The 24,998-nt window shown below is 45.2% G+C and overlaps 1 protein-coding gene across 2 annotated transcripts in view; it reads left to right on the top strand.

Moving 5' to 3' along the window:
- Positions 1–24,998, top strand: part of LOC146808738 (cell adhesion molecule CEACAM6-like) — a 262,138-nt gene that overhangs the window by 176,663 nt on the left and 60,477 nt on the right. For both annotated transcript variants that reach the window (XM_085615548.1, XM_085615549.1), the window contains exons 4-6: positions 14,978–15,139; positions 15,934–16,022; positions 20,895–20,927. In XM_085615548.1, coding sequence (XP_085471674.1) covers positions 14,978–15,139; positions 15,934–16,022; positions 20,895–20,927 — 284 coding nt within the window. The remainder of the gene's footprint in view (positions 1–14,977; positions 15,140–15,933; positions 16,023–20,894; positions 20,928–24,998) is intronic.

Raw genomic sequence — 24,998 nt, 5'->3', positions numbered from 1 at the left:
CTCACAACACGCACGCACTTTACCCTGGGACACAGCGGTAAAGTGCGCAGAAACCAAAATCCATTACACCAAGTCACCATAATAAGCAAAAAGTTTCGGGGTGAACCGGCCAGAAGGGCCAAGTCCAACACAACCCCCTTCCAGCCAAAACGCAGGGTAGACCAATCACCACCGTGATGGGCTTCCCTGCTTGGGGCGATAGAACACGGACGCGGGCCCGCCACTGCCGGGACACCCTCCGGTTCTACGCCACGGTGACCCCATGGAGCTTCTTCTCAAACCACTCTCCGGACCAACTGGGCTACCCCACTGGTACTCCCAAGCCGTCCGCGGCCAAGACCATGCCCTAGGCCACCCAGGTGCCACTGGTCCTTGCCTAACCACAGAGTGGGGGGTAGTAACCCCTGGCACATAGCAGCCATTCTCCACTCTTCCCCTCATCAGGGCAGTTCTAAACTGCCACTGATCTCCCAGCCTAGGGTCTGTACCCTCAGGCTGACCAAAAGTCACGGGCGAGGCTCTCCTCCCCCTACCTCTTCTCCTAGGGTTCCGCCCTCTCCTCCTCTGAGAGGCACCCTCGTAACATACCTCACCAACCAGCTCAGGACCCCTCCTTGAGAACTGGTCTACCAACCTAGGGTTTAACCCCTCAGGTTGCACCGGGGTCAGAGGTGGGCTCTCCCACCCTCTGCACCCCCTTCCAGAGTCCTGCTCCCTACCAACTGGGGCGGTCCCTCTGGAAGAAGAACCGGTCAGGACACTGTTTACAGTAGTCAGACCCTTCAGGTCAGGCTGCTCCTGAACCTGGCCTCCCAACCTCTGGTCTAAAACCTTCGTTGGAATAAATGCCTGGCCCTCCAGGACTTCTGGGGATTTACACACCATCCCCCCGAGAGTAACATATGCCTCATATGTTGCATGGCCGTCTGCCTGGCGCAGGTCTCCCGTCCCCTGTCCACCTGACAGTGCGCGAAGATCCCCCAGGCCAGACGTGTAGTCGCCATGGTCACTTCTAGGAGACTCAGCCCTACCGGCTGGTCCCTGACCCACTGGCTCCTCCACCGGGGAACACAGCCCCATGCCACTCCTCTCGCCGGACTTCTGTACCCTCCCTACCGGAGCGGTACTGCCAGACACTAGAACCACAGGAGCCCTGTTTACAGGCGCTCCCGGTCCTCTACTCACTAGGTGATCCTCCTCAAATGGGCTAACAGGACAGCCTAGGTCCCCAACTTGGTGTTCCCTCATGAAACCACCCAAGTCTGGAGGCAGGGTTTCGTACGTCTGGGGACCCTCAGTCACCCACTTACTCCCGCTCCACTGAGCCAGGCCGTAAGCCCCTACACCCTCCTCGCTATACTGGGACCTAGCTGGGCTACACGGAGCCTCTTCCACCACGCTGGGCTGGAAGGTACCTGAACCACAACTGGAGTCACTAGTGTGGGAAGAACTATCCCACTCCTCATCATAACTGGGGGCCTGTTCCCATCGGTCTGCTTCCGCTGCCAGCTCCCACGGATCAGTGTGCCCCCATGCTAACAGGTGTTGGTGCAACTCGGGATAAAAACTACTGGATAGCTGCTCTCTGACGAGCAGATCATACAGTTTTTCAAAATCCTCCTTCGTGCTACCCCATACCCAATCAAACAGTGCATCCTCGCATTCCTCCACAAACTTCTCCCAAGACTGGTGAGGCAGCTTCTTCCTGCCCCTGAACTTCAACCTACATTCCTCCTCCCGGGAACTAGGTACCATACTGGGGGAACTGGGAATGGGATTCTCTGCACTTGTCTCTCTATTGCTGCCACCACTGGACTCAACCCTCCCTGGGGAGCCCAGAAAACTAAGACTGCGCGCAGGGGATAATCTACTTTCCAGCACTGATTTCTCCCTGGCGAAGGCCCTCTCAGCCTCCTCTATCCTCTCCTGCGCTAAGACCCTCTCGGTCTCCAGCTTCTTCTCCTCTATAGTCAGCTGCGCCATCCCCCAGGCATGCTCTAACCTGAGCTTCTCCATGGCCAGCTGATGCTCCCTCTCTTCCCTCCTATCTACCCACTCCTCTGGGGACAGGGAAAGGGATAGGGTGCTGCTCCTGACACTGGACCCAGCAAGGGACTCCCTATCTATGGGGTCTTCACTCTCTACTGGCGTCCCTGTCAGGTAACCTTCCTCCTCCTCAGATTCCTCAGGGCTCCCCTCAGACCCACCACCCTCTCGGCGTGCGGCCCGGGCCCTATCTTCCTCGCTGCGCTCTCGCTCCCACTCCTCCTTTTGCCAAAGGATCAGGTTGTCCCTCAGTTTGGACTGGGTATCTGACTCACCCACCTCTATGTCCCTCTCCCCACAGAACCCTACCAGCTCCAACCTACTGTACCTGAACAGACTACAGAAGTTAAAAGCAGGCTCCATTTTGGCGGACGTTCCTGGGAAGAGTTCAACACACGGAACCTGGGGGTTGGAGCTACACACGAGTACACAATTCACAAAAGGTTTCAGTGAGCTCTCTATCCTGGAGAACTCACACTCACTGTCTAGTGCCCCACACACCATCCACACACAACCCTCCCCTCGGACTGGTAAGGCAGTTTCTACCACCCCTGATCCCTCAACCTGACCACCACGTGACACAGGTACCAAACTCTGGGCGCAGGGCGGGGGACAAATGTACTGGACACACTAACACAATGATACCTTCAGGAGAAGAAATAAAGGAACTTCAAAAACAATAATCCCTAAAATGTGGTTATCTAATGCAGAGTTTTGTGGTGTAGCCAGTCGCTGCTGCGGTACAGCGCAAATGCAAGTCCAAATCCCACCGCTGATCACCAATGTTAGACCTGGCGATTTCCGGTTGGCTAAGGCTTGCGCCAAAGCCAGGCAGAAACCACCAGTCTAGTCAGGGCAAGGAAGTTACACGCCAAAGATAACCCCTGCTCACCCCCTTGGTAGCTTGGCACGAGCAGTCAGGCTTATCCCTGAGGCGATGTGTAAAGCGTTTGCGCGCGCACCCAGCAACAACACCCAAGGCCCACCACAAAGGAAACTCCACACAAGGTATTCTATAAAAATAACCTTTGTATTATACACAACACATTAGATAAGAACACACACTTTACAATGTGCCAACAGGCACGGGCAGAATTTACAAGGGATTATGTACAAGACAGGGCCACCTGGACCACTGTCAGGAAATAGCACTTTTGGATAGTTAGCACATAAATATATAAAATCACTGTAGCACAAAAATATTCTGTATAGCACACAACCAGTACTCACTGGTATCAAGAGAGTATCACCTACGCAACCCTAACTATCTTAGGAGACTGTCACGCAGGGAACTAGAACCTCACTAGTACCACCTGTACTAGGAGAAAGCAACAACCACCTATGTATCACAATACTTGTAGGGGTACGAGAACGTTACACATGATGCAGGAAAACATTCAGAGGTGCAGGGCGAAGGAAACACATGATGCATGGAAACATTCAGAGGTGTAAAAGCAAGGGCACATGATGCATCAACACACATTCAGAGGTGCAAGGAAAGAACACACATGATGCATAAAACATTCAGAGGTGTAAAAGTAACAATTGCGCAAGACTCTACATGAGCCACCACCTGTGGCAGTCCCTGGGCCAACTGGCCTGGAAGGGGCTAGGACGCCCTGCGTTCCGCAAAGTCAGGCTGCGCCAGCTGCGCAGACTAGAACAAGAATGGTCCCCCACCTAAACGTGGCAGCTGCCCACTAAGTGCTGGGCAGCTGGAAAACGAACTTCAGGCACTCTGCGTGCCTCTGGAGCCCTCTCGGGGCTCTGACCATTCAAATTGCCCCCTAGAGCCTCGCAGGCTCTAACCAAATATCGTGCTGCTTCGTTGGAGCGGCTCGCGCTCTAGAACTGCAGGGTTCCCCACGTTGGAGCCACACAGGGCTCAAACAACAATGCCCCACACGTTGGAGTCCCTCTCAGGGACTCGAGAACCAATGTGCCAACTTTCGGAGCCTCACGGGGCTCGATCACTGCCCCCGCACCCCCAGCACATGCGCGGAGTCCCCAGCCCTCTTAAACACTCACCGGGCTGCTCGGGGACTCCCGCGTCGTCCTCTCTCTCTCTGGTGCCGGCGGACTGGAGCTTCCTCTGCAACGCGGAGGGGCAGGCACCGACAATGTGCCTCGCGCCCCCTCCGCACCAGCTCCGGCCGCACTCCTCCTCTCTCTCGGCTCCGGGAAGCGCGGGGTAGGCTCCCGTCCGCTTCCTTCTACCTCGCGGCTTCCTCCTGGCGGCCCCGATCACGTGGGCCACACCCCCTCCCGCTGGTCCAATCACAGCGCGGCAGGGGGATGACGCGTCCGGGAACTCCGGGCTGCAGCGGTGATCGTTTCCGCGATAAGAGGGGTAGGCTCCCTCGATAAAGGCAATCTTTGGCGGGGTAAATGCCGGGTGGGCACCGGCCCTCGAAATACGAAAAACAAGCGGGGTGGCACCCGCCCGCCCTGGCAGATACCGGCGGAATCGCGGGGTGGGCACCCGCTATCAGGATCCCAGCGCACACAGCGCTCTAAAGTAAACCAGCGTTCCCAGCGCTATAAACAAAGGAAGGTCCAGCAAAACCGCGCGCCCAGCGCTAGGAAGTCCAAAGAGCGCTCCCAGGCGCTGCAAGCAATGTTCAGTAACAAAAAAGGTCCTCCAGAGAGCAGGGGGCAAAGGCTGGGCCCAGAGCCAGCTCACAGGGCCCTCCAGCAGGGAGGCAGTCCCCAGTGGCGGTCTCTCCTGGCGCCCAGCAGCAGCAGGCCCCCCCTCAAGTGGATCCTGCAAGAGAACAACTTCTGTGGGGACGCAGCCCCATTTTTATACAGTGAAATCCTTTGTTCTGGGCTCAGGGTGAGGGGGAAAACCAGTCGCAGCTGGTTGGGGAGCACCCTGGATGTGCTCAGCCCCTCACTCTATTCACTGGCAGGGCTAGGGTCATTAGACGCACCACAGGGGCCGGCGCCAGCATTGTGTGGGGGAGCCCTGTCCTATTCAGGACCCAGGTACACTCCTCCCCAGCCATCTACATGCTAATTCCCCATTCACCACTGGGTGACTCCTCCTGACTCTGGGGAATTCCCTAGTCCGTCACCTGACCTCACCAGCCAATCACCAGACAAGCCACACATTTCAGACTGCACACTGAAGTGCCCACTTCTAGAAGTGGCACTTCCACACCAGGTACACGCACGCTGCACACATCAACGCGCAGCATTCACTCCCACGAGTCCGCACATACCAAACACGGGCCTGCACACCCCACGCATCAGGAACTACCGGGACACATACATTCTCCCATGCATTCCTATGGGAGGGCAGGCCAACCTCACAACACGCACGCACTTTACCCTGGGACACAGCGGTAAAGTGCGCAGAAACCAAAATCCATTACACCAAGTCACCATAATAAGCAAAAAGTTTCGGGGTGAACCGGCCAGAAGGGCCAAGTCCAACACTCGCCAACATCGTCTGAGCACACCACCTCAACATCATCTCGTATGCCGACGACACCCAGCTGAACCTCTCCCTCACCAAGGACCCGGCCACCACCAAATCCAACCTCCACGAGGGAATGAAGGCCATCGCAGATTGGATGAAGACTTGCCGGCTGAAACTGAACTAGGACAAAAAGGTCCTCATCCTCTGCTCCTCCCCTCCGCATGGGATGATTCAAGGTTGCCAGCCACGCTTGAAGCTGCCCTGACACCCACCAACCACGCACGCAACGTGGGGTTCATTCTGGACTCAACGCTCTTTATTACCCGGCAAGTTAACGGTGTTTCCTCCTCCTGCTTCAGCACCCTCCGCATGCTCCGCAAGATCTACAGATGGATCCCCACCAAAACCAGAATCAAGGTCACCCAAGCACTCGTCAGCAGCAGGCTGGACTGCGCAATGCCCTCTACGCAGGAACCACGGCCACACTCCAGAAGAGACTCCAATGCATACAAAATGCCTCCGCACGCCGTATCCTCGGACTCCCTAGCCACAGCCACATCACCACCCACCTGAGAGACCTGTACTGGCTCCCGGTCAACAAGAGGATCATCTTCAAGCTCCTCACCCACGCTCACAAAGCACTCCACAACGCCGGACCAGCATTCCTCAACGAACGACTGTCCTTCTACACCCCAAACCGCCAGCTTCGCTCTGCTGACCTCTCCCTTGCCACCACCCCATGCATCTGCTGAACGATCACAGGCAGCAGGTCATTCTCCCACCTCGCCGCCAAGGCATGGAACCCCCTACCCATCACCTGTGTCCGACCCAGGACCTGCTGACCTTCAGAAGACTTCTCAAGACCTGGCTATTCGACCAGTAGCTGCTTCCCCCACCCCCCTTAGTGCCTTGAGACCCTCACAGGTGAGTAGCGCGCTCTACAAATGCTTGTTGATTGATTGATTGCAGGTGATCTGAAAAGCCTGACGCTTGGGTGCACACAAAGCCAGTGTAGCACCACGCTCGCAAATTATGCATCCTAAATTACATGACATAATGCCTTACACCATAGGCATTGGACTGTGGCAGTACTACAGAGAAGGGGTGCTACACTTTAATTGGTACAGTACCACCAATACCTATCAGGGCTGGCGAACTTTAAATGGAGCCGTACTACTGGTGGTCATACAGCGTCAGCTCCCCCCAAGGAGACAAATATGTGCCTTTAATGAGACAGCCGCAGCACTGAACTGTAGACTTGTACTTGTGTGATGCTCAGCAGTGGAAATATTAACCGAACATGCGCACACGCAGACACTGCTGTACATTGGGAAGGGTCACACATTTACCTGTGGTTTTCCAGGGGTGCAGATGCAGACACCGACGGTCCAAGCTCCCAGCAGATTGACTTGCAACTACGCTGTCATAGCTGTTGTACGGGCACCGAAGCCTGCCTCCGCCTCTCTGAGCCGGGATAAGGTGACAGGCCAGTAGATTCGAGAGCAGGACTGGGTGGGGGAGGCTGAAGAGGAGGAGCGAGTAATGAACTTTTAAACTTCGCTCTCTGACAATCATTACTCAGGCAGAGCCTGGGACCTCACGTGACCTGATTTGCTGGCTGGTAAAAACAAATCATCTCTAATCTGAGTGCTATATGGGAATCTGATGTTTGCTGCTGAAGCAGTCTCCTTCCACCAGAGGAGAAATCTCGGGAGCAGCTTCTCCACAATTCCAACATGAGGAGAAGGTGAGCTGCCTTTCTACCACATGGTCGGTTGCCGCCGGTAAACTGAACTCCTCGCCACTGGCAATTTGCCACGTTTTTTTGCCCAACTCCAATGCTTCAAGTAGAATGTAGAATGGTAGAACTCTGCAGGCCCAGCAGAGTTTACCGCCCACACTTAGTTCTGCATAGAATATTCAGAAAGGGGTCAGCAAAGAAACCATCATGCAGCCTACAAGAGTGTCCAAAGTCATCTGCGTTCTCCATCCAGGGCAAACTATAAATTATAATTGAGTCCATCGGCAAATCCCCTTTGGTTGCATCACCAAAAGAAGTCCATTGTATTTGTTTCAAAGCCTGTATAGTTTCACATGTTGCACAAAGAAACATTGGAGAAAAATCCCACACTGGACATGAGAACACCATCTTGGTCACATGCTCAGAACTGAGTGTGACAATCCATTGTTCATTTATAGGGTTCTCATGTGCTAGTTGTAGAAATCTGTTCCCAGCCAATTATCTACTGCTTGTTACAAGAAATGCATCTAATCAGAACTAACAATGTGTGAGAACACATGCAAAGAGAGTGAGTCAGTAGAAATTCTGAAACCATAGGTTCCCATGGGACAAAGTTTCAGGCCATTGAAGCAAAACCTTGCTATCTTAGGATAGTAAAACAATAATTCACATTTAAAATACATGTGCATGTCTACATATACACACATGTGCCAATTCTTTAGTACCTTAGTTCATATTGCACAGATCATTTAGCAAGAAATGAAACTGCATGATAGTAAGTATAACTAGAATCTACATTTGAAAGTGTATACGTGTAACATTAAAGCATACATTGAATAAGCATTATCGTTTAGACTATTATAATATTCTACATACATAAGAATTTACATACAATTAAGAACACCATATCTAGCAGTTACACAGATGGATTTGCACACATTTATAAATTGTGTGTAAAGCTTCAGCAATGATGGGAAGAAGATGGTTTTCAGGGCAACTACACATTTCAAAATGTTTCAAGTTTAATATAACATGCATTACAAATGTAAATCCTTTTAGTTGTAATGAAGCATATACATTTTATTTTTAAATGTTAGTTACTTTATTAATCCACATCCGGTATTTGTTTCTTTAAAACATTTCATTAGGAGCATCTTTTGTTTAGTGCAGAGGGTCTAAGTTAAACATCAAATAAAACTCAAGATTAGTAAACATTGTACGTGAGAAATTAAAATCTTTATTGTAGAAGACCCTCTGCATTTGCAGTCTCAGTTTGTTTTCCTTGAAACGTGTGCCAGTGTCATAAATACACATAGAATTCATGTTCAAAGTGCACATTCATTGTGTGTCAGGTATCAGTCATATTTAGGTTTTAGTGACATGTAAAGTGTGGGCAACTTTACACTGCACCAGCAATCAATCAGTCGTTTTTTGCATAGTACAGCTAATCATCCTGGGGGGTACAAAGGCACTAGTTGAAGAGCCTTAGTTGAAGAGCCAGGGGTTCAGTCCTTTTCTGAAGTCAGCAAGTGAGGGGAAGGTTTGTAGGTGGAGTGGAAGGTCGTTCCACAACTTGGTGACGAGTAAGGAGAAAAACCGACCCCTGCTGTGGCAGCATAAAGTTAGCATATTCAAAATATTTTATTGAATTGTATGATAAGACAATAGACCATAAGAAAAGAGCACCACAAAAGGTATCTACAAGATTACTAAGATTTTAATGTTAAAGGTTTATGGCACCCTGTTAAACGTATTAAAGTTTAAGATTATTTGATGAGACACAAAGCTGATATTTGTCCACTTCAGTACACTCCTTTAGATGATACAGTTTTATTGGATATGAATAAAAAGTGGGTAGGTAATGTTCTTGCTTCTCCAGCAATTAACAAAAAATTACGATGGCGGATGGACTTAGGTCCGTCTGCCATCGTCCCGGGGATTGGTACCGGCCACCTATATGGCGGCAGTCCCGCAAGTGCAATCACAATGCAACCACCACTGTGGCGGTCTCATTGTGCATGTTTACCATTGCAGCAGGTGCTGCTGGCTGCAGCACCCGCCGCAATGGTGAAAATGCAAGTTTTGCATTTCCCTGCACTACGTGGCAGGCAACACGGGGTGCTTGCCACATGGTGCCGGGAGATTTTCAGGGGCACCATAGGTGCCCCCAAGTGCAAAACTAACATGCCCCTGCTTAAGGGGGGCCCGCTATGGGCCCCCAAAGTACATCCCCGCCAGCCTGTGAATGGCGGTTCAACCGCCATACACAGGCTGGAGGGGATGCAGCATCCTAATCTGGCAGACGGTGCCTGTTAGGCACTGCCACCATTTTGTGGATGCAGGGTGGGTCCGGCAGGCAATCGTAATGATTGCCTGTATCGGACCCGTGGCGGACGGACTTCCTGTCCACCCGCAATCTGCCCAACGGTGGTGAATGCGCCACCGGCAGGCTGCTGGTGGCAGATTCACCAATATCGTAATGACTCCCTAAATAGGTTTAATGCGGTAATGTACCTATATAATGGAAATTGTAAAATAATGTTAGTATATTTGTAAAAAAAAAATAGAAAATGGGGGGAATACAGGTATAGCTTAATAGAGCAACTCAGTTTAACTTCAAAGTCCCTACATATTAAACAATTATATAACATTTTAGTAAAACTTATTTATAAATATAATGCTATATAACCATCAATTGGTTTCCAAAATAAGGGATAAGAAGATGTATTTTGAACTACACCTGACAAAGTCAGATTGGCACCTCTTTCAGTAAAAAATATCCATGAGTACCATGCATGTATTGATAATAACGAAGCATTTTTCCGATTGGTGGTTACTGATTTTAAAGCAGCATAGACTAGAAAATCTATAAGTTTGTTATTTGAATCAGACATGTTTGTAGAAAGTGAAATAGATTTACAGATCAACATGTTGTACAAACGTTTAACTGAGATACTAAATATTTTTTAATGACATCCCAAACCTCCTTCCAAAACTTATAAACAATCTTACTGTCTTGAAACATGTCTTAACAAACCTGGGTTCCAATTGCGCTGCCAACAATTAGGAGAGTTTAAATGTTTCTCATTGAATAACTTTAAAGGAGTCCATTGACAATTACGTATTATAAAGGAATCAGTTTGGTATAAAGACACAGGCAGCCATTCAGGCATATTATTCAACTGTATGTTCTTCCATGTGTCCTGAGAAACAAAGTAGCGAGAGAGCTAATATTATCCCCTATAAAATTGTTCAGATATTATAAAACATTGACACAGCATGTGATGATGTACCTATCGTTTGATTGTCGATTTCTAAATCTTTTCAATATATAAACAGCTTTTATCTACGATTGGCAAAATTCTGTCTTTCAAGGCAGTTTAGACAATGGATTATACCATAAAGAAATATGTTATATATGTGAAATAGGAGATTGAAAAACAGAGTCCAAGTTATGTAATATACATTTTGTAGATATCATTATGATGGATCCTTTTAATAGAGTGGCAGGATTAGACATAGTCATTAATACAGGTAAGGGAAATCGTGATATCAAATTTTGTTTGATGCGGTGCAATGGAGGTGCATCATTAAGCTTTGTATAATTGAACCAAAAGGAGCTTTGCTTTAAAATACATGCTTTATGATAATTAATCAAATCTGGTAAACTAAAACCGCCACTGCACTTTGTGAATTTTAATTTTTTATAACTCATAAGAGGGGTTTTGTTATTTTAAATAAATTTACCAAAAGTTTATCTATAATTGTATAAAACTTGAGATAAAATTGAGTAGGTATCATAGAAAGGAGGTAAGATAATTTTGGCGGAACAACCATTTTTATATAATCAACTTTTCCCTACCAAGATAAATGTAAGGCAGACCACTTATGAAGTTTGTCTTTGTTATGATTAAGAATGCGATCACAATGCAATGTAATTGATTGTTTAATGGTGTGAGAAAATATGATACCAAGATATTTAAGTTTTTCCTGTTGCCATATTATCTATTTATTTGAGAGCATATCAGAGGTGCAATGAACATTCAAATGGAAAATCTTGTTTTATTATTGTTTTGAGAATAACATAAAATCTGAGAGTATGTTTGAATTAGATTTAATGCAGGAGGGATTGAAGATTCAGGATTGCTAATATAAAGTAGTATATAATTAGCATAGGCTGATGTTTTTATAGCAATATCATTAATGATAAGGCCTTCAATTTCCATGCAGTTTTTCATAGCAATGAGTAAAGGTTCAATAGCAAAGGGGGAGAAGTATAGGTGATAAAGGACACCCTTATCTAGTGTCTCTGAAAAGGAAAAGATACGTAGATATTTGACCATTAATGAAAAGTCTGGCAGATGGACCAGAATAAAGTGCTGATATCATGCAAATAAACAAACTACTAAAATTAAATACAGACAAGGTATGAAATAAATACTGGGAATGGACTTTTTCGAAAGCTTTTTCAGCATCTAATGCCACGACTCTGGAGGGTAGAGGCAAGGATGGCCCAGCTTCTGTCACAGGAAATAATATTATAGTGTTTTTAACAGAATGTCTATGTTTCATGAAACCAGATTGATCCATATGAATAAAGTGTCCAGTGCAGAGGCCAATCTAGTTGCAAGAATTTTTGCATAAAGTTTGCACTTTTGATTAATCAAAGATATGGGACCATAATTTGAAACAATAGTGGGATCTTTGTTAGATTTTGGAAAAAACAATAATCAAAGCTTCAGTAAAGGACCTGGAAGTTGATACTGAAGTACTAAAATGGGTAAATAGCTGGGGTAAATGAGGTAAAGTTGGGGTGAAAAATTCAGCAGGGATACCATATGGGCCAGAAGATTTAGGCAATATAGGGGATTTCATAGCAGATTCAATTTCTTCTAAAAAATACAGGATATCAAATGTATCCCGAATTAATTGGGCAATTTTTGATAATCCACATAACTCCCAAAAAATTATCACTATGAGAAGTATCAGTGGATTATTGTACAAACTTTAATAATAGTTCAAAAAATCCTTAATGATTTCTTTTTAAAATGGTGCAATTTTACCATTTAGAAAAGAATTGTATTCATTTGAATTTGATCTTTTTTTAATACAATGATAATTTGCCAGAAGTCTTCTAGAGCTATTAGCAATGAAACAAAATGTAGCCTTATTATTGGAAGTTTGTGTGGCGCCCCTTTTGCTCATAAGGAATTTTAGTTCCTAATTAAGTTTTTGTAAGTGTAATTTGTACTTGAATTCATTAGCTGTGATAAAGATGCATTCATGCTTTGCAATTTGTTTATCTAAGTCCTTAATTTTAGAGTTCAATAATTTATCATGTGCCATAATAGATATAGTTTCCCCAATGACATATGGTTAAATGCATCTCAATGGTTTACATTTAAAGTAGAGCCTTCTGGATGAAAAGAAAAATAATCAATTATTGCTGACAAAAGTTTTGGTTTACTTTTTTCGTTAAGGACAACATTTGTATTCATATGCAACAGCAGTTAGTACTAGGAATTTGGCTTTTGTTCGCTCAATTGGTGCACTGAAACAGTTTGCAAATAAATTGGGAGGTAGACCCGTCCGTATCTTATTAGATATTTATAAATTCAAATGTGTTTCAACAGCTACATATGGGGCTGGAATTTGGGGCATTGCAGACTGCCGGGAAATCCAAGTAAAGGAAAATATTTTCCTTCGGTATTTGTTAGCTGTTCCCAATTCCACTTCTACATATGTCTGCCATAAGGAATTAGATATAGTATACATATCTGACTTGATTAAAATCAGTCCTTTATTATTATGGCATAAGATATGGACCTCAACAGCTACCACTTTAAATAGAGCTGTTTTATCTGATTGTATTAAACTTGAGAGCGCAAAACATATTCAGTGGCTTGCATACATAAAGGCCTTTTTGACCAATATAGGACTTCCAGGATATTTTAACAATCCTACTTCATTATCCTTGATTACGAGAAAGGAACTTAAGGATTGTTGCCTTGCCTTCCTGGAGAATGAACGGTGGTCTAAGGAAAGGAGTAAAAAATCTGTATTACAACATCAATTACTCCTACAGGGCCCCGGTCTACAGCTTTATTTATCGCCTGATCAAACTTGTTACGATAGAATGTTATTGGCTCGTCTGAGAACCGATTGTTATTATAGGTTGATAACATTCCCTGATGTAAATAATTGGTCGACATATTTAATTAAATGTCCATGCGATGACCTTTCTGTGCAATCAACAATACATAGTCTTTTGTTTTGTAAATTTTATGCATGGGGGAGGAAGAGACACTTAATCCCATTATTAAAAATTTGGGGTCTAAGGCAGTGTAGACCAGCCTATGTTAAACTGCTTATGCTGGAAGATGAAATGACTATTTATGCTGTATCTAAATTTTTAAAATATTCAATCAGATGCAGATCTTCTATGGCTTAGTCTTTTCCAACTCTGTGTTTAATAAGTCCGCTCTATTATTATGATGTATTTAACTGGACCCATTTGTCTATTTTTATTAATGCGTGATTGTTTTTATGTATTGTGCTTTTATGGTTTTTACTATGAAATCGAATAAAGCTATCTTTGATTGATTGATTGGTATTCATATGCCATTTTTATTGAGATTGTTGAGTGGAGCTGACATGTAAAAAACATGAAATAAGCGCATGGATCAGAAATTGAATGAATTAATTGACAGGATATTAATAAATAATCTATTCAAGAATAGGAATTACGAGGATTAGAAAAAATGTAAAAGGTTTCTCCATTGGGTAGTGCAAGGGCCACATATCTGCCAATTTTGTTGGTCTAAAAAAGAATTTAAGAGTGAAAAGGGCTTTGGGAGGATGATATTTGGCTTGAGAGGTTCTTGCCAATAAGGGTCACATATTAGGTTGAAGTTACCTCCTATAATAAGTGGAACATTACCTAATTTGAGCACCTCAGAGGTTAAGAGTGACCAAAAATTAGGGTCATCATTTGTTGGGCCATACAAATTAATCATTTGGAAAATTGTATTATCAATTTAGATTTTCACTATAAGACAATGACTATCTAAATCAGAACATTTGTTTAGTATTTGGAAATGTATTTGTTTTCAAATGGCAACTCCATATTTTGATAATAGCTGGAGAAGCAAGAACATTACCTACCCACTTTTTATTCATATACAATAAAACTGTATCATCTAAATGAGTGTACTGAAGTGGACAAATATCAGCTTTATGTCTCACCAAATAATCTTAAACTTTAATAAGTTTAACAGGGTGCCATACACGTTTAACATTAAAAGAAATAATTTTAAGTCTATTAAAGTTATCCATATTCATAAAAGAGAAAAACAGTAGGAAAGAAGAAAAAAGATAATCCGCAAGAAAAAAAGGTAGCTGTGGAAATAAGTGAAAAGGGGAAAATGAACGACAAACATAGAAACATAAATAATAATCCGAAATCACACACACACAAGATCAAGAATGACCTGCATAGACAATGCCCGAGGAGGGAACATTGGAGAAAAGGCTAACTAGAAGTAAGTGTTAGAACTAAATATTCAAGCATCAGTCTCATTTGTATCCATAGAGATCAGAGAATGCTGATCAAGATAAGCATGAAAATCATCAGGGCGGTGAAAGGACTTGGAAAAATCATCTTTCCATATTCTCCTATAACATATTTTTTGAAAGTGCCAAAACCACACATGCCCAGATCAAAGTCTACATATTCTAGACACTCACTGTCTGCCTTCTTTCTGCAGAGGTGGACCTCCCTCCCACAGGCAGCCCTTGCTCCACCCCCTGCTCCTGCTGGCAGACCACCCTGGGAGTGGCCTGTGGAGTTCTCCTCGGTGCTGCAGTCATTGTGGCTGGGATGGCTGTTCATTATGAGAGACGCTTGAACCGCAAGGGCACAAACAAAGGTAAAAGTCCGTAATAAAGCTCTCATTTTATCTTTCTCTGTATTATATGAATTGTTTATCAGATCCTCAGCACACGTAAATATTACAATTTTCAACATTTGACTTCTGTGGGTCAAATACAGTACATAAACAACAATGAGTCATATACGAAGTCTTCTTTTTTCCTCTTCAGAGAGATACTCGAACTACGGGCCGCTGTACTCGGCTTGGCCAAGTCTCTGGAAGCGAGGACGAGGACATGGGCCAATAACTAATATGTTAGACTAGTGCCACACACATACTAAGTTGAATACCAAATTGTGAGATTCCATTGTCCCGTCCATGATTAGACCCCCATGGGGTCCGGAATTTTAACCACATTAAAAAAAACTATTCGGATAGAAAATAGCCTTGAGGAAGTCGTGGGATTACTTTCCCTATACGACGAAACACGTGTTGGCTGTGACTATGATGTTCCGCTTGAGAGCGTCTTGAAATAAAGAGGAAAAAAGAAGACTTCGTATATGACTCATTGTTGTTTATGTACTGTATTTGACCCACAGAAGTCAAACGTTGAAAATTTTAATATTTACGTGTGCTGAGGATCTGATAAACAATTACGTCGAGCTCTTGCTTTCCCTTGTAGAGTTTTGTGGTTTCTCTACACCCTACAGCACCGTCATAGAAGTGAATAATAGAAAATGTTTGTGGATTTTCTTTGAAGCGCCAATATACCCATGACCCATACCACATATCTTTTGATTAACTGTATTATATGAACACAACAGCAATGTTTTGATCACTCTTTGCCTTAGATGAAGACGTGTACCAGAATCCCAGCGTTATCAACAACCACGATACCCAATATGAGAACATAAGTAAAGGGCACAAGGGGCAGTCAGAGGTGAGTAGCAGGCAGTGATGAAGTCATGTTTCAAGTAAAGATGTAAATAGTGCCTCACATTAACAACTTCAATTAATTCATAATGTTTTTTGCTAATTTTCATACTATTTGGAACAAAGTGCATAGGCGTCTCACTCTGTGAAGGAAGAGCATATCTTGGGGGCTTGGTTTAAACTCTAAAACATACTAGGCAGATAAACTACCACCAACTATATGGCATGACCCTTGAGGGGCCCTAAACTAACAGTCTGGGAGTGACTACTGTCAGCAGAAGATCCTGCAGCAAATCTTCCTCCTTAGGAGTAGCCTTTCCTCACTCTTTACTAAATTTAAATTTAGTATTAAAGATGAGCGCTCAGCACTGGCCCCTAGAGTTTGATCCTGGCCCCCGCCTGGCTCTTGAGTCAACATGACACTGAAAAAATGCCTCTCTACATACATTGTCAGTGGCCACATGCATAGTCTCCATCATATAATGTGTGTTGGGGAGGGTCTTTCCTATCAATTTATGGAAGGACTCCACTGGACGGACCATTGCTGCATCCACTTCACCTTCAAGAAGCCCACCACGCACTACCGCACCCAACAGATGCCTCGCCGCTACTGGAGCAAAGTCACCAAGGACCAACTAACCACCACCCTCGCCCAGAGCCCACCCGCTGACCCCACCACTGCCGCACGCAACCTCAGACAGTGGATCGACGACTGCGCCAACACCCTTGCCCCGTTCAAGAAACCCTCCAACAGTCACACCAGCAAGAAAGTCAGCTGGTTCACTGAAGACCTCCAGGCCTCCAAGCTAACCTGCCCAAAACTGGAGAAGAACTGGCTCAGTGAACGAACACCGGACAGCTACGCAGCCCACAAGAACACCACCCGCAGACACCATCACCTCATCAGATCCGCCAAAAGGGCCTCCTTCTAAGACCGCCTAGACAACAACGCACACAACAGCAAAGAGCTCTTCAACATCGTGAAGGAACTCTCCAACCCGAGCTCCAACACCAATGACTTCCCACCTTCGCAAGACCTGTGCGACTCGCTGGCCACCTTCTTCCACCGCAAGATCGCAGACATCCACGACAGCTTCAACGCCACGACAACCACTGAGACCTCCGCCCCCACGACCACCATCCGCACCAACCGCCTGCTCTCCTGGACCAACATCAACAACGATGACACCATCAAGATCATGAACACCATCCACTCCGGATTGCCGTCAGACCCCTGCCCACACCACATCTTCAACAAATCCAGCACACCCATCGCACCCCATCTCCGGAAAGTCATCAACATCTCCTACGAGACAGCAACCTTCCCAGAGAGCTGGAAGCACGCCGAGTTCAACGCCTTACTCAAGAAACCCAACGCGGACCCCAAGGACCTCAAGAACTCCCGGCCCATCTCCCTGCTCCTGTTCCCGGCGAAGGTCATCAAGAAGACCGTCAACAAACAACTAACCCACTACCTCGAGGAGAACAGCATCCTGGCCCCTTCCCAGTCTGGGTTCCACAGCAACCACAGCACAGAAACTGCCCTCATCGCCGCCACCGATGACATCAGGACCCTGCTAGACAATGGAGAAACAGCGGCCCTCATCCTCCTGGACCTGTCAGCCACCTTCGACACGGTCTGCCACTGCACACTATGAACACGCCTCCACGACGCTGGGATCCAAGAGAAGGCCCTGCACTGGACCACCTCCTTCCTCTCCGGCAGAACACAGAGCGTCCAGCTCCCCCCCTTCTGCTCCGAAGCCACCGAGATCATCTGCGGCGTACCCCAGGGCTCATCCCTCAACTCAACGCTGTTTAACATCTACATGGCACCTCTCTTGCCACGTCGCCCGACTGCATGACCTCAACATCATTTCCTTTGCTTATGACACCCAGCTGATCCTCTCCCCCACACTGCCAAAACCAACCTCCACGTAGGAATGAAGGCCGTCGCCAAGTGGATGAGGAACAGCCGACTGAAGCTGAACTCAGACAAGACGGAGGTCCTCATCCTCGGATCCACCCCTTCGGCCTGGGACGACTCCTGGTGGCCGACTGCACTGGGAACAGCTCCAACACCCACTGCCCACGCACGCAACCTAGGGGTCATCCTCGACTCCACCCTCTCCATGACTAAGCGGGTCAACGCCGTCTCTTCCTCCTGCTTCAACACCCTCCACATGCTCCGCAGGATCTACAAGTGGATACCCACCGAAACAAGAAGAACGGTCACCCAGGCCCTCGTCAGCAGCAGGTTGGACTACGGAAACGCCCTCTGCGCAGGAGCCTCGGCCAAACTCCTGAGACGGCTGCAACGCATCCAGAACGCCTCTGCAAGCCTGATCCTCGACATCCCTCTCCGCAGTCACATCACACCCCACCTGAGAGACCTGCACTGGCTCCCCGTCAACAAGAGGATAACCTTCAAGCTCCTCACCCACGCACACAAGACACTCCACAACACCGGACCTCAACAGACGACTCAGCTTCTACACCCCCTCCCGCCAGCTCCGCTCTGCCGGCCTCGCCCTCGCCACAGTCCCCCGCATCTGAAGAGCGACTTCTGGTGGCAGATCTTTCTCCCACCTCACCACCAAGACCTGGAACACCCTCCCCACCCACCTACGGCAGACCCAAGACCTGCTGACCTTCAGAAGACTCCTCAAGACCAAGCTTTACGAGCAGTAGCAGCATTCCCCACCCCCAGCGCCTTGAGACCCTCACGGGTAAGTAGTGCGCACAAATGATATGATTGATTGATTGATTGAAGTAACACACACTCTCTTTAAAGTCTGTCCCTGCTTTAATGGTTAAAGGAAGGTCTATCGCAAATTTAATCAAATTGTGTACTTAAAATGGGTTGGTGAAAATGCCTCTACCGTGGGTTGAGTTAGCACTGTTTGCTAGCAAACCAATCCTGGGAATAAAAGGGGTCTCCTCCAGCGAAACATCCTCCAAGTAAGACAGCACCAACTTTGGTGTATATTGTAAGGAAATGGGTAATTAGTTGGGGGGATTTGACTCCTATCTAGGTAATAAGTCCACAATTCTGTCAAGTAAAACACAAAGTTAACTAAATACATCTGAGCTCACCTCCTGGTAGCAATGGCACAGAGAAGCCAGGGTAAACTTAGAGTAAATATGAAAAGTATTTAGCAGTACCAACACTGAAGAGAGGATGGGAGGTTAAAGGAGGGGGGAGGGGAGGAGAGGAGAAGAAGAAAAAGAGAGAAAAGGAAAAGAAGAAAGGAAAAAAGAAGTGGAGGGTCAATCAAAGTTTTAGCTCCACTAAGGCTTCAAGTCCATTTGGTTACAAGTATCTCAGCACATTCTGGTAGCTGGGGCACAGATTAGGAAACCAAATAGCCACTCATGTAGGAACTTCCACATTTTACACTCTAGTGGAGATTGTGATGCCAATGGCTTTTCCTCCAGAAGACAATGTACCTTCTGTAAAGACATCTGGTCCTTTCACGTGTCATAGTGTGGGATCAAGGTGGCAACCAGAGGCACCAGCCTTACCTCGGAATCTGAAGAACCAAATTACCAGAGCTTCTTGTCCACCTCCTGAGCACAGCTCATAGTTTGAAATACTAGTGATGTGTATGATAGTGATCTGGAAGAACTCCTCAAAGTCCTTAGATTCTGTGATCGGATGGCCCCTGTCCTGGCTGATGCAAAATAAAACAGTGATCTTGTATGTCCATAGTAATCACATATGTGGTCATATAAATAGTTATTTATAGAAATATGTTTGTTTGCACCAAGGGAGAACAGCACCCTTTAAAGTGAACTGAGAATGTAATCAGAACAGAGATTGTTTAGGGCCTTATTTAGTATTTGATGGACAGATTAAAAGCAGCCTGGGTGCCAAAGGACTTTATGTCCTCCTCCCGGTATTTACTCCATCTGCCAAATTTAGAGGGGAATGTAGGAAAATTTAGACATCACATTCAGCCCTGTCAGTCAATGACTTTGCATGAACTAGTTTTAATGCAGTTCATACAAAGCCATGTGAAAGTTTCATATGTCCTCAGTGATGGATGTTTCAACAAAACTTTTAAAAACTTTAACTTTTCCAAAAACAAACTCCCAAAGTGGGAGATTGTTTTGGAAAGGTAGAAAGTAACGGCCCCAAAACCTTCGTAGATTTCTCCAATGGTGTGGGGCTTGTTTTTTTATTTTTACTGACCCTCGCTGCAAGAATATTCCTGGTGGTGAGGAACAGTAAAAAAAAGGATTTGTCAATCCACTCTAGATAGGGTGGAAGGTCAGATGGCTTACATCTAAGAAAGGTTTATAGAGATGGAGCCAATTTTACTCTGTCACCAGAAACCTGGTGCCCTGCCTGACTCATAGGGGGTGAGTGGACCAAGACTTCGGCAGAGTGTTCTGTACTCGGTGGCCATTGCGATGGAGTACCTTGTCCACCAAGCTCTAAATTGGGCTTTGAGTACCTAGGTTTCTGAACCTGGAACCTGAAGACCTGGGTTGTCCTTTCAGCATTAGTACTTAGACATCTGTGTTTATATTTTCTGCCTGGGATTATAGCTGTGTATAAAGTCCTTAAGGTCATGTGTTAAGGTGTATGTAAATTACAAGCAATACATTACATTGTTTCTGAGAGGGTGGAGGGTGGGCAGGGGTTGGAAACAACGGGAAGCAAAGAAGGTTTCTCAAAGATATTTTGAGGATAGCAGAACCAAGGTCAGAGCTGCTCCCCCAGTGACTTATAATTGATGACATATGACACTGAGGTCATATTTCACCCGTAGGAACTCCAAGGCAGGATGCTCAATTGATGTCAGATTCTCTCTTCCTGTTTAAAAACTTAAATCATCAAATGTGCTATGTCTTTTCCTTCTCTCTCCTGCAGAATCAAGGCTCAGCTGCAGACCCAGCGTACATGGTACGTATAGTACAAGGATCAGACCTTATGACATCACAAGACGTAAGCTTTGGAGTCATTCTTACGGGAGAGAGTAATTCTTTATTGCTTGATTAACAAAAATCATTGCAATTAAAACATTATTATGATGATTAAAAAAAGAAACAATCCCCTATTTCGACGATCAATATACAACAGTCCACCCAAAAGAAATGTCAATGGTTATATGCCGTACTAGAACATTGATACCACATATACACATATTTTATAGCAGTCACTCATTAATATCAAACTAATAACATATCATGGTCAGATTAGCAAAAGCCATTGCAATTAAAACATTAGTATCATGAATAAAAAAAGAAACAATTCCCTAATTTGCTGATTAATATACTACTATACATAAAAAAAACCTCTATGGTTACATGCCGTACTAGAACCTTGATACCACATATACACATGTTTTATCGCAGTCGCTCATTTATAATAAAACTAATAACATATTATGGTCAGGTTCCCAGGAATACACAATAAGAAAACTGTAGACATTATGGGGGTTATTATGATAGTGGGCGGATCACCACCGCCCGTATGGCGGTGGCGATCCACCCCCGAAAAAATCTACCGCCCGCATGACTTTTCTCCCCGCCACATTACGATGGAGAGGAGGACCCCGGCGGACGGGAAGTCCGTCTGCTGGTTTTCCACCGGTAGGCAATTTGCCCGAGTGCGTACCGGGCGGAGAAGCCCAGTAATATGGTGGCGGTGCCTTGCAGGCACTGCTATCCATATTAGCATCATGGCGGTGAACTGACTTTCCATGGTGGAGACTCTGCCATGCAAAGGCAGGCGGTTTTGTCTTTGAGGGCCCCTTTGCGGGCCCCCAGGGTTTTCGGGGGAGTGGCGGGTGCACATGGGGGTAGCTATGGTACCCCCCTGCATTTGCATGCACAAGGTGGCAGGCACCGCGTGGTGCCTGTCACATTGTGCATTTAAATGCACAACATGCATTTTGCACATTGCGGCGGGTGCTGCTTGCAGCTCCGCCCGCCACAATGTTTAAAATGCGGGATGCGCCCGCCAGTCTAGCGGCGCATCCTAATGCCACTTGGGGGACCGCTGCAACAATGGCGGGCAGTCCCGTTTCCCGATACGGTAAGCCCGCCATCGTAACATGCCCCATAGTTACATGGTACAATTAAGCTGTAAAGTGCCTAAGTGGGAGAGATGTAAACATTACGAATCATTGTGCAAATGAGCAATAAAGTGCCTCTATGCTTTCATATACTCTTTCAAGCCTGATTAACGAAGTTGCCGAAATGCGAGAGCTGTAAACATTATGTACCATTGTGGAAATGAGCAATGATCTATGGTTTCTTTAGAGCCTGGTTGCCTAAAAAAACAGAATCACTCGATCAAACTGCAAAGACATTCAATGTGTCTGTAGCCTAAAAACAACAGCGTTATATTTTCTAGGACCATTAAAATATCCCTGAACAATAGGTTTACAAAGGTAGACTTATACTACAGACACCAGAGGTTTTTCCGCAATTGTTAAAATTTGTATTATTTGACAAAACAATGGAATTGATTCGCCCAATAAACATAAAATAAGGGTCTGGTGGGCTGATCCTACCCCAGCCTTAAGGAATAATTGTTTCAATAGTTCATGGCGTGTTTTGAGCAACTTAGGGCACACACACACTATAAGTAATAAAGTTTCACACGGACATCCGCACATTCTGCTTTCTTTAGTTGACCATTGTTGTATCCAGGTCGGCGTGCCCTCTTTGGATTGGGTGTATGCCAAGTCCCAACGAAGATGGGGTGATATAGTTCCACTTATCCATTATTGATCCTACCCCCACCCGGCCCTGATCACTATCCCTTATTAAAATTTCAGCAAACTTAATTATTTCAACTTGTTTTTCCGAGTGCCATACGAGCCTTTTCAAATTATATGAAGAAAGAACATTTTTTTGAAGCTCATTGGATTAGAGGGTGCAGCTTATTGGCAGTTGTAGCGTTAGTATATGAGAGCTATGGTCACATTCGAGTTCAGGAGTCCCCTTATATTCAACAATTTTTAAACCAGTTTATCTAAGATAATGCTTAGACTGTTTAAAAGATGGAACTACCCTTGATTTGTACAAGGATTATTCATTTAACAAAGTTAGAGCAAGCTATTACAGATTGTCACTTGTCCTACCTGAAGGGTTAAATGTGTCCAGGTGTATATTAAAGTCACCAGAGATGATTTGACTGCGTTTGGGTACCGAAGTGCTAATGTCCTTATGATGTCCCGCAAGATAAACAGCGGGGTCATCTTATTTTTCCTCGCACTTAGATAAACATTCAATATTATCATCATGTAGCGGTTATACTACAATAGAACAAATTGTAACCATTCCAAATGCAAATCAATTGCTTCTACTGTTAGACCCAATTTGGTTGCAATATAAAATGAGAGACCGCCCTTTGCTTGGGCTTGTTTATTCATACGTTTGTCTGGAATATTAAATTCATTAAAGCCAAGCAATGGATTTTCTAGCTCTCTCCGTGTATCTTGGAACTTTAAAATTTCAAAGGCATTTCAAAATGAGAGTGTGTCAGGGTAGGCCAGCAAATGGGTTAAATAATGCTCATACTGAGGACATATTCTCAGTTGTATATCATTGTCACTTGCAGCAGGCAAAGTTCAGTCCTTATCCCTAAAGACGCATTCGCATGGGTTGCTGGGAGCCATGGTCAATCATCAAATGGCGTTTTATTGTTGGTTAAGAATTCGCAGGGGCACACTCCTTTTAATGTGTTGGTAACTAGCAGACCTGTATTGTGAACTGATTTATTCAATGGGCCAGTAGCACCTATAAGTAATAGAATTGACGTTTTACAATCAAACTTTTTTTCCGCTCTTAGAACTAGTACTTGTAAAATGGAGGGATATTTTGAAGGGGTGCATTTCCATGAAATATAAGCTTGAATCAAGAATTTTGTTTGCTATTCATTGTTAGTCCAACTTGTAATAGTGAACTCATGAGATGAACTAGAATGAATTTGTTTAAACTGGACGGAAAGGAGATCAGTAGATTAATAAATGATAGTTCAGAAATGGTTGAAATAAGTTTTAGGATTGAGCTCCATTTCAAACTATCCTGTATGGCCCTAGATTCGTATAATTGGTGGAAAACAAATTTCAGGGGATAAGAAGATTGATTTTCCGGCATGACCCTTGTAGGTATAGCTGTGCCTGGAATATTGTCATTGGCTAAATAGTTGTTTTGCTTACCTCCAGAAGATGGTGGTCTCTGGGTGTCACCGGACCTGTTCTCTTTAGCCAAAAAAGCCCCAGGCATGTTCTGAATAGCACGACCCTTTGACAAGGACATAGTCTTGTTATTTATAATTGGTTTAGTCAGTATTTGTAAATGACAGTCTATTTCTCCACTACTATTTCTGTGACACTGCTTGCTCTCTCACCTATTCTGAGTACCGCTATCGTGTTGCATAGACGCAAACCCATTATTAATACCTACGATGTCAATAATGCTTGCAGACTCTTTTTTGCCGCTCCTTGGAAGGCTTTTTACTTGTGTCTTCAATAGGGAGTTCAGATGGTTTGGCTGAATAGAATCTGAGGGTGTATTTGCACCCTTGAGTGGTTGGTCCTCCATACGTCGTTTCTTACCTTCCGTTTGAAGATAGAATAACAATCCCTAGGCTTAGCCGATATATCTATAGTTTTCTTAGCTTTGTTCTTTGCCATCCGCAGCCTTTCTCTATCCCTTTTCATTAATGGAGGATCCCTGCTAGTATCATCACCTAAGGCGGTGGAATTTAAAACTTGACTTCTCTCTATATTAGCATTTCCTGTTACAATGTCTAGACCCAAACCTACTTCTGACTTCCTAGCATCCCCGGCTAAACCCCTAGCGATATAAACGGGAACATCGTGCTGAGCATTTTGGAGCTTTGTACTCACACTAGTTACCCCTGACCCTAAGCCAAATGGGGAGGTAAAGGTAATTCTGATTTTGGTTGCACAGCTAATTTCTTAACATCATGAATAAGAGACCCTACTCTATTCGGAGG

This window comes from Triturus cristatus, chromosome 7 (genome assembly GCF_964204655.1).
Source record: "Triturus cristatus chromosome 7, aTriCri1.1, whole genome shotgun sequence".
NCBI classification, from domain to species: domain Eukaryota; kingdom Metazoa; phylum Chordata; class Amphibia; order Caudata; family Salamandridae; genus Triturus; species Triturus cristatus.
Note: the sequence above shows the minus strand (reverse complement) of the source record. Positions and strands in the feature narration are given on the sequence as shown.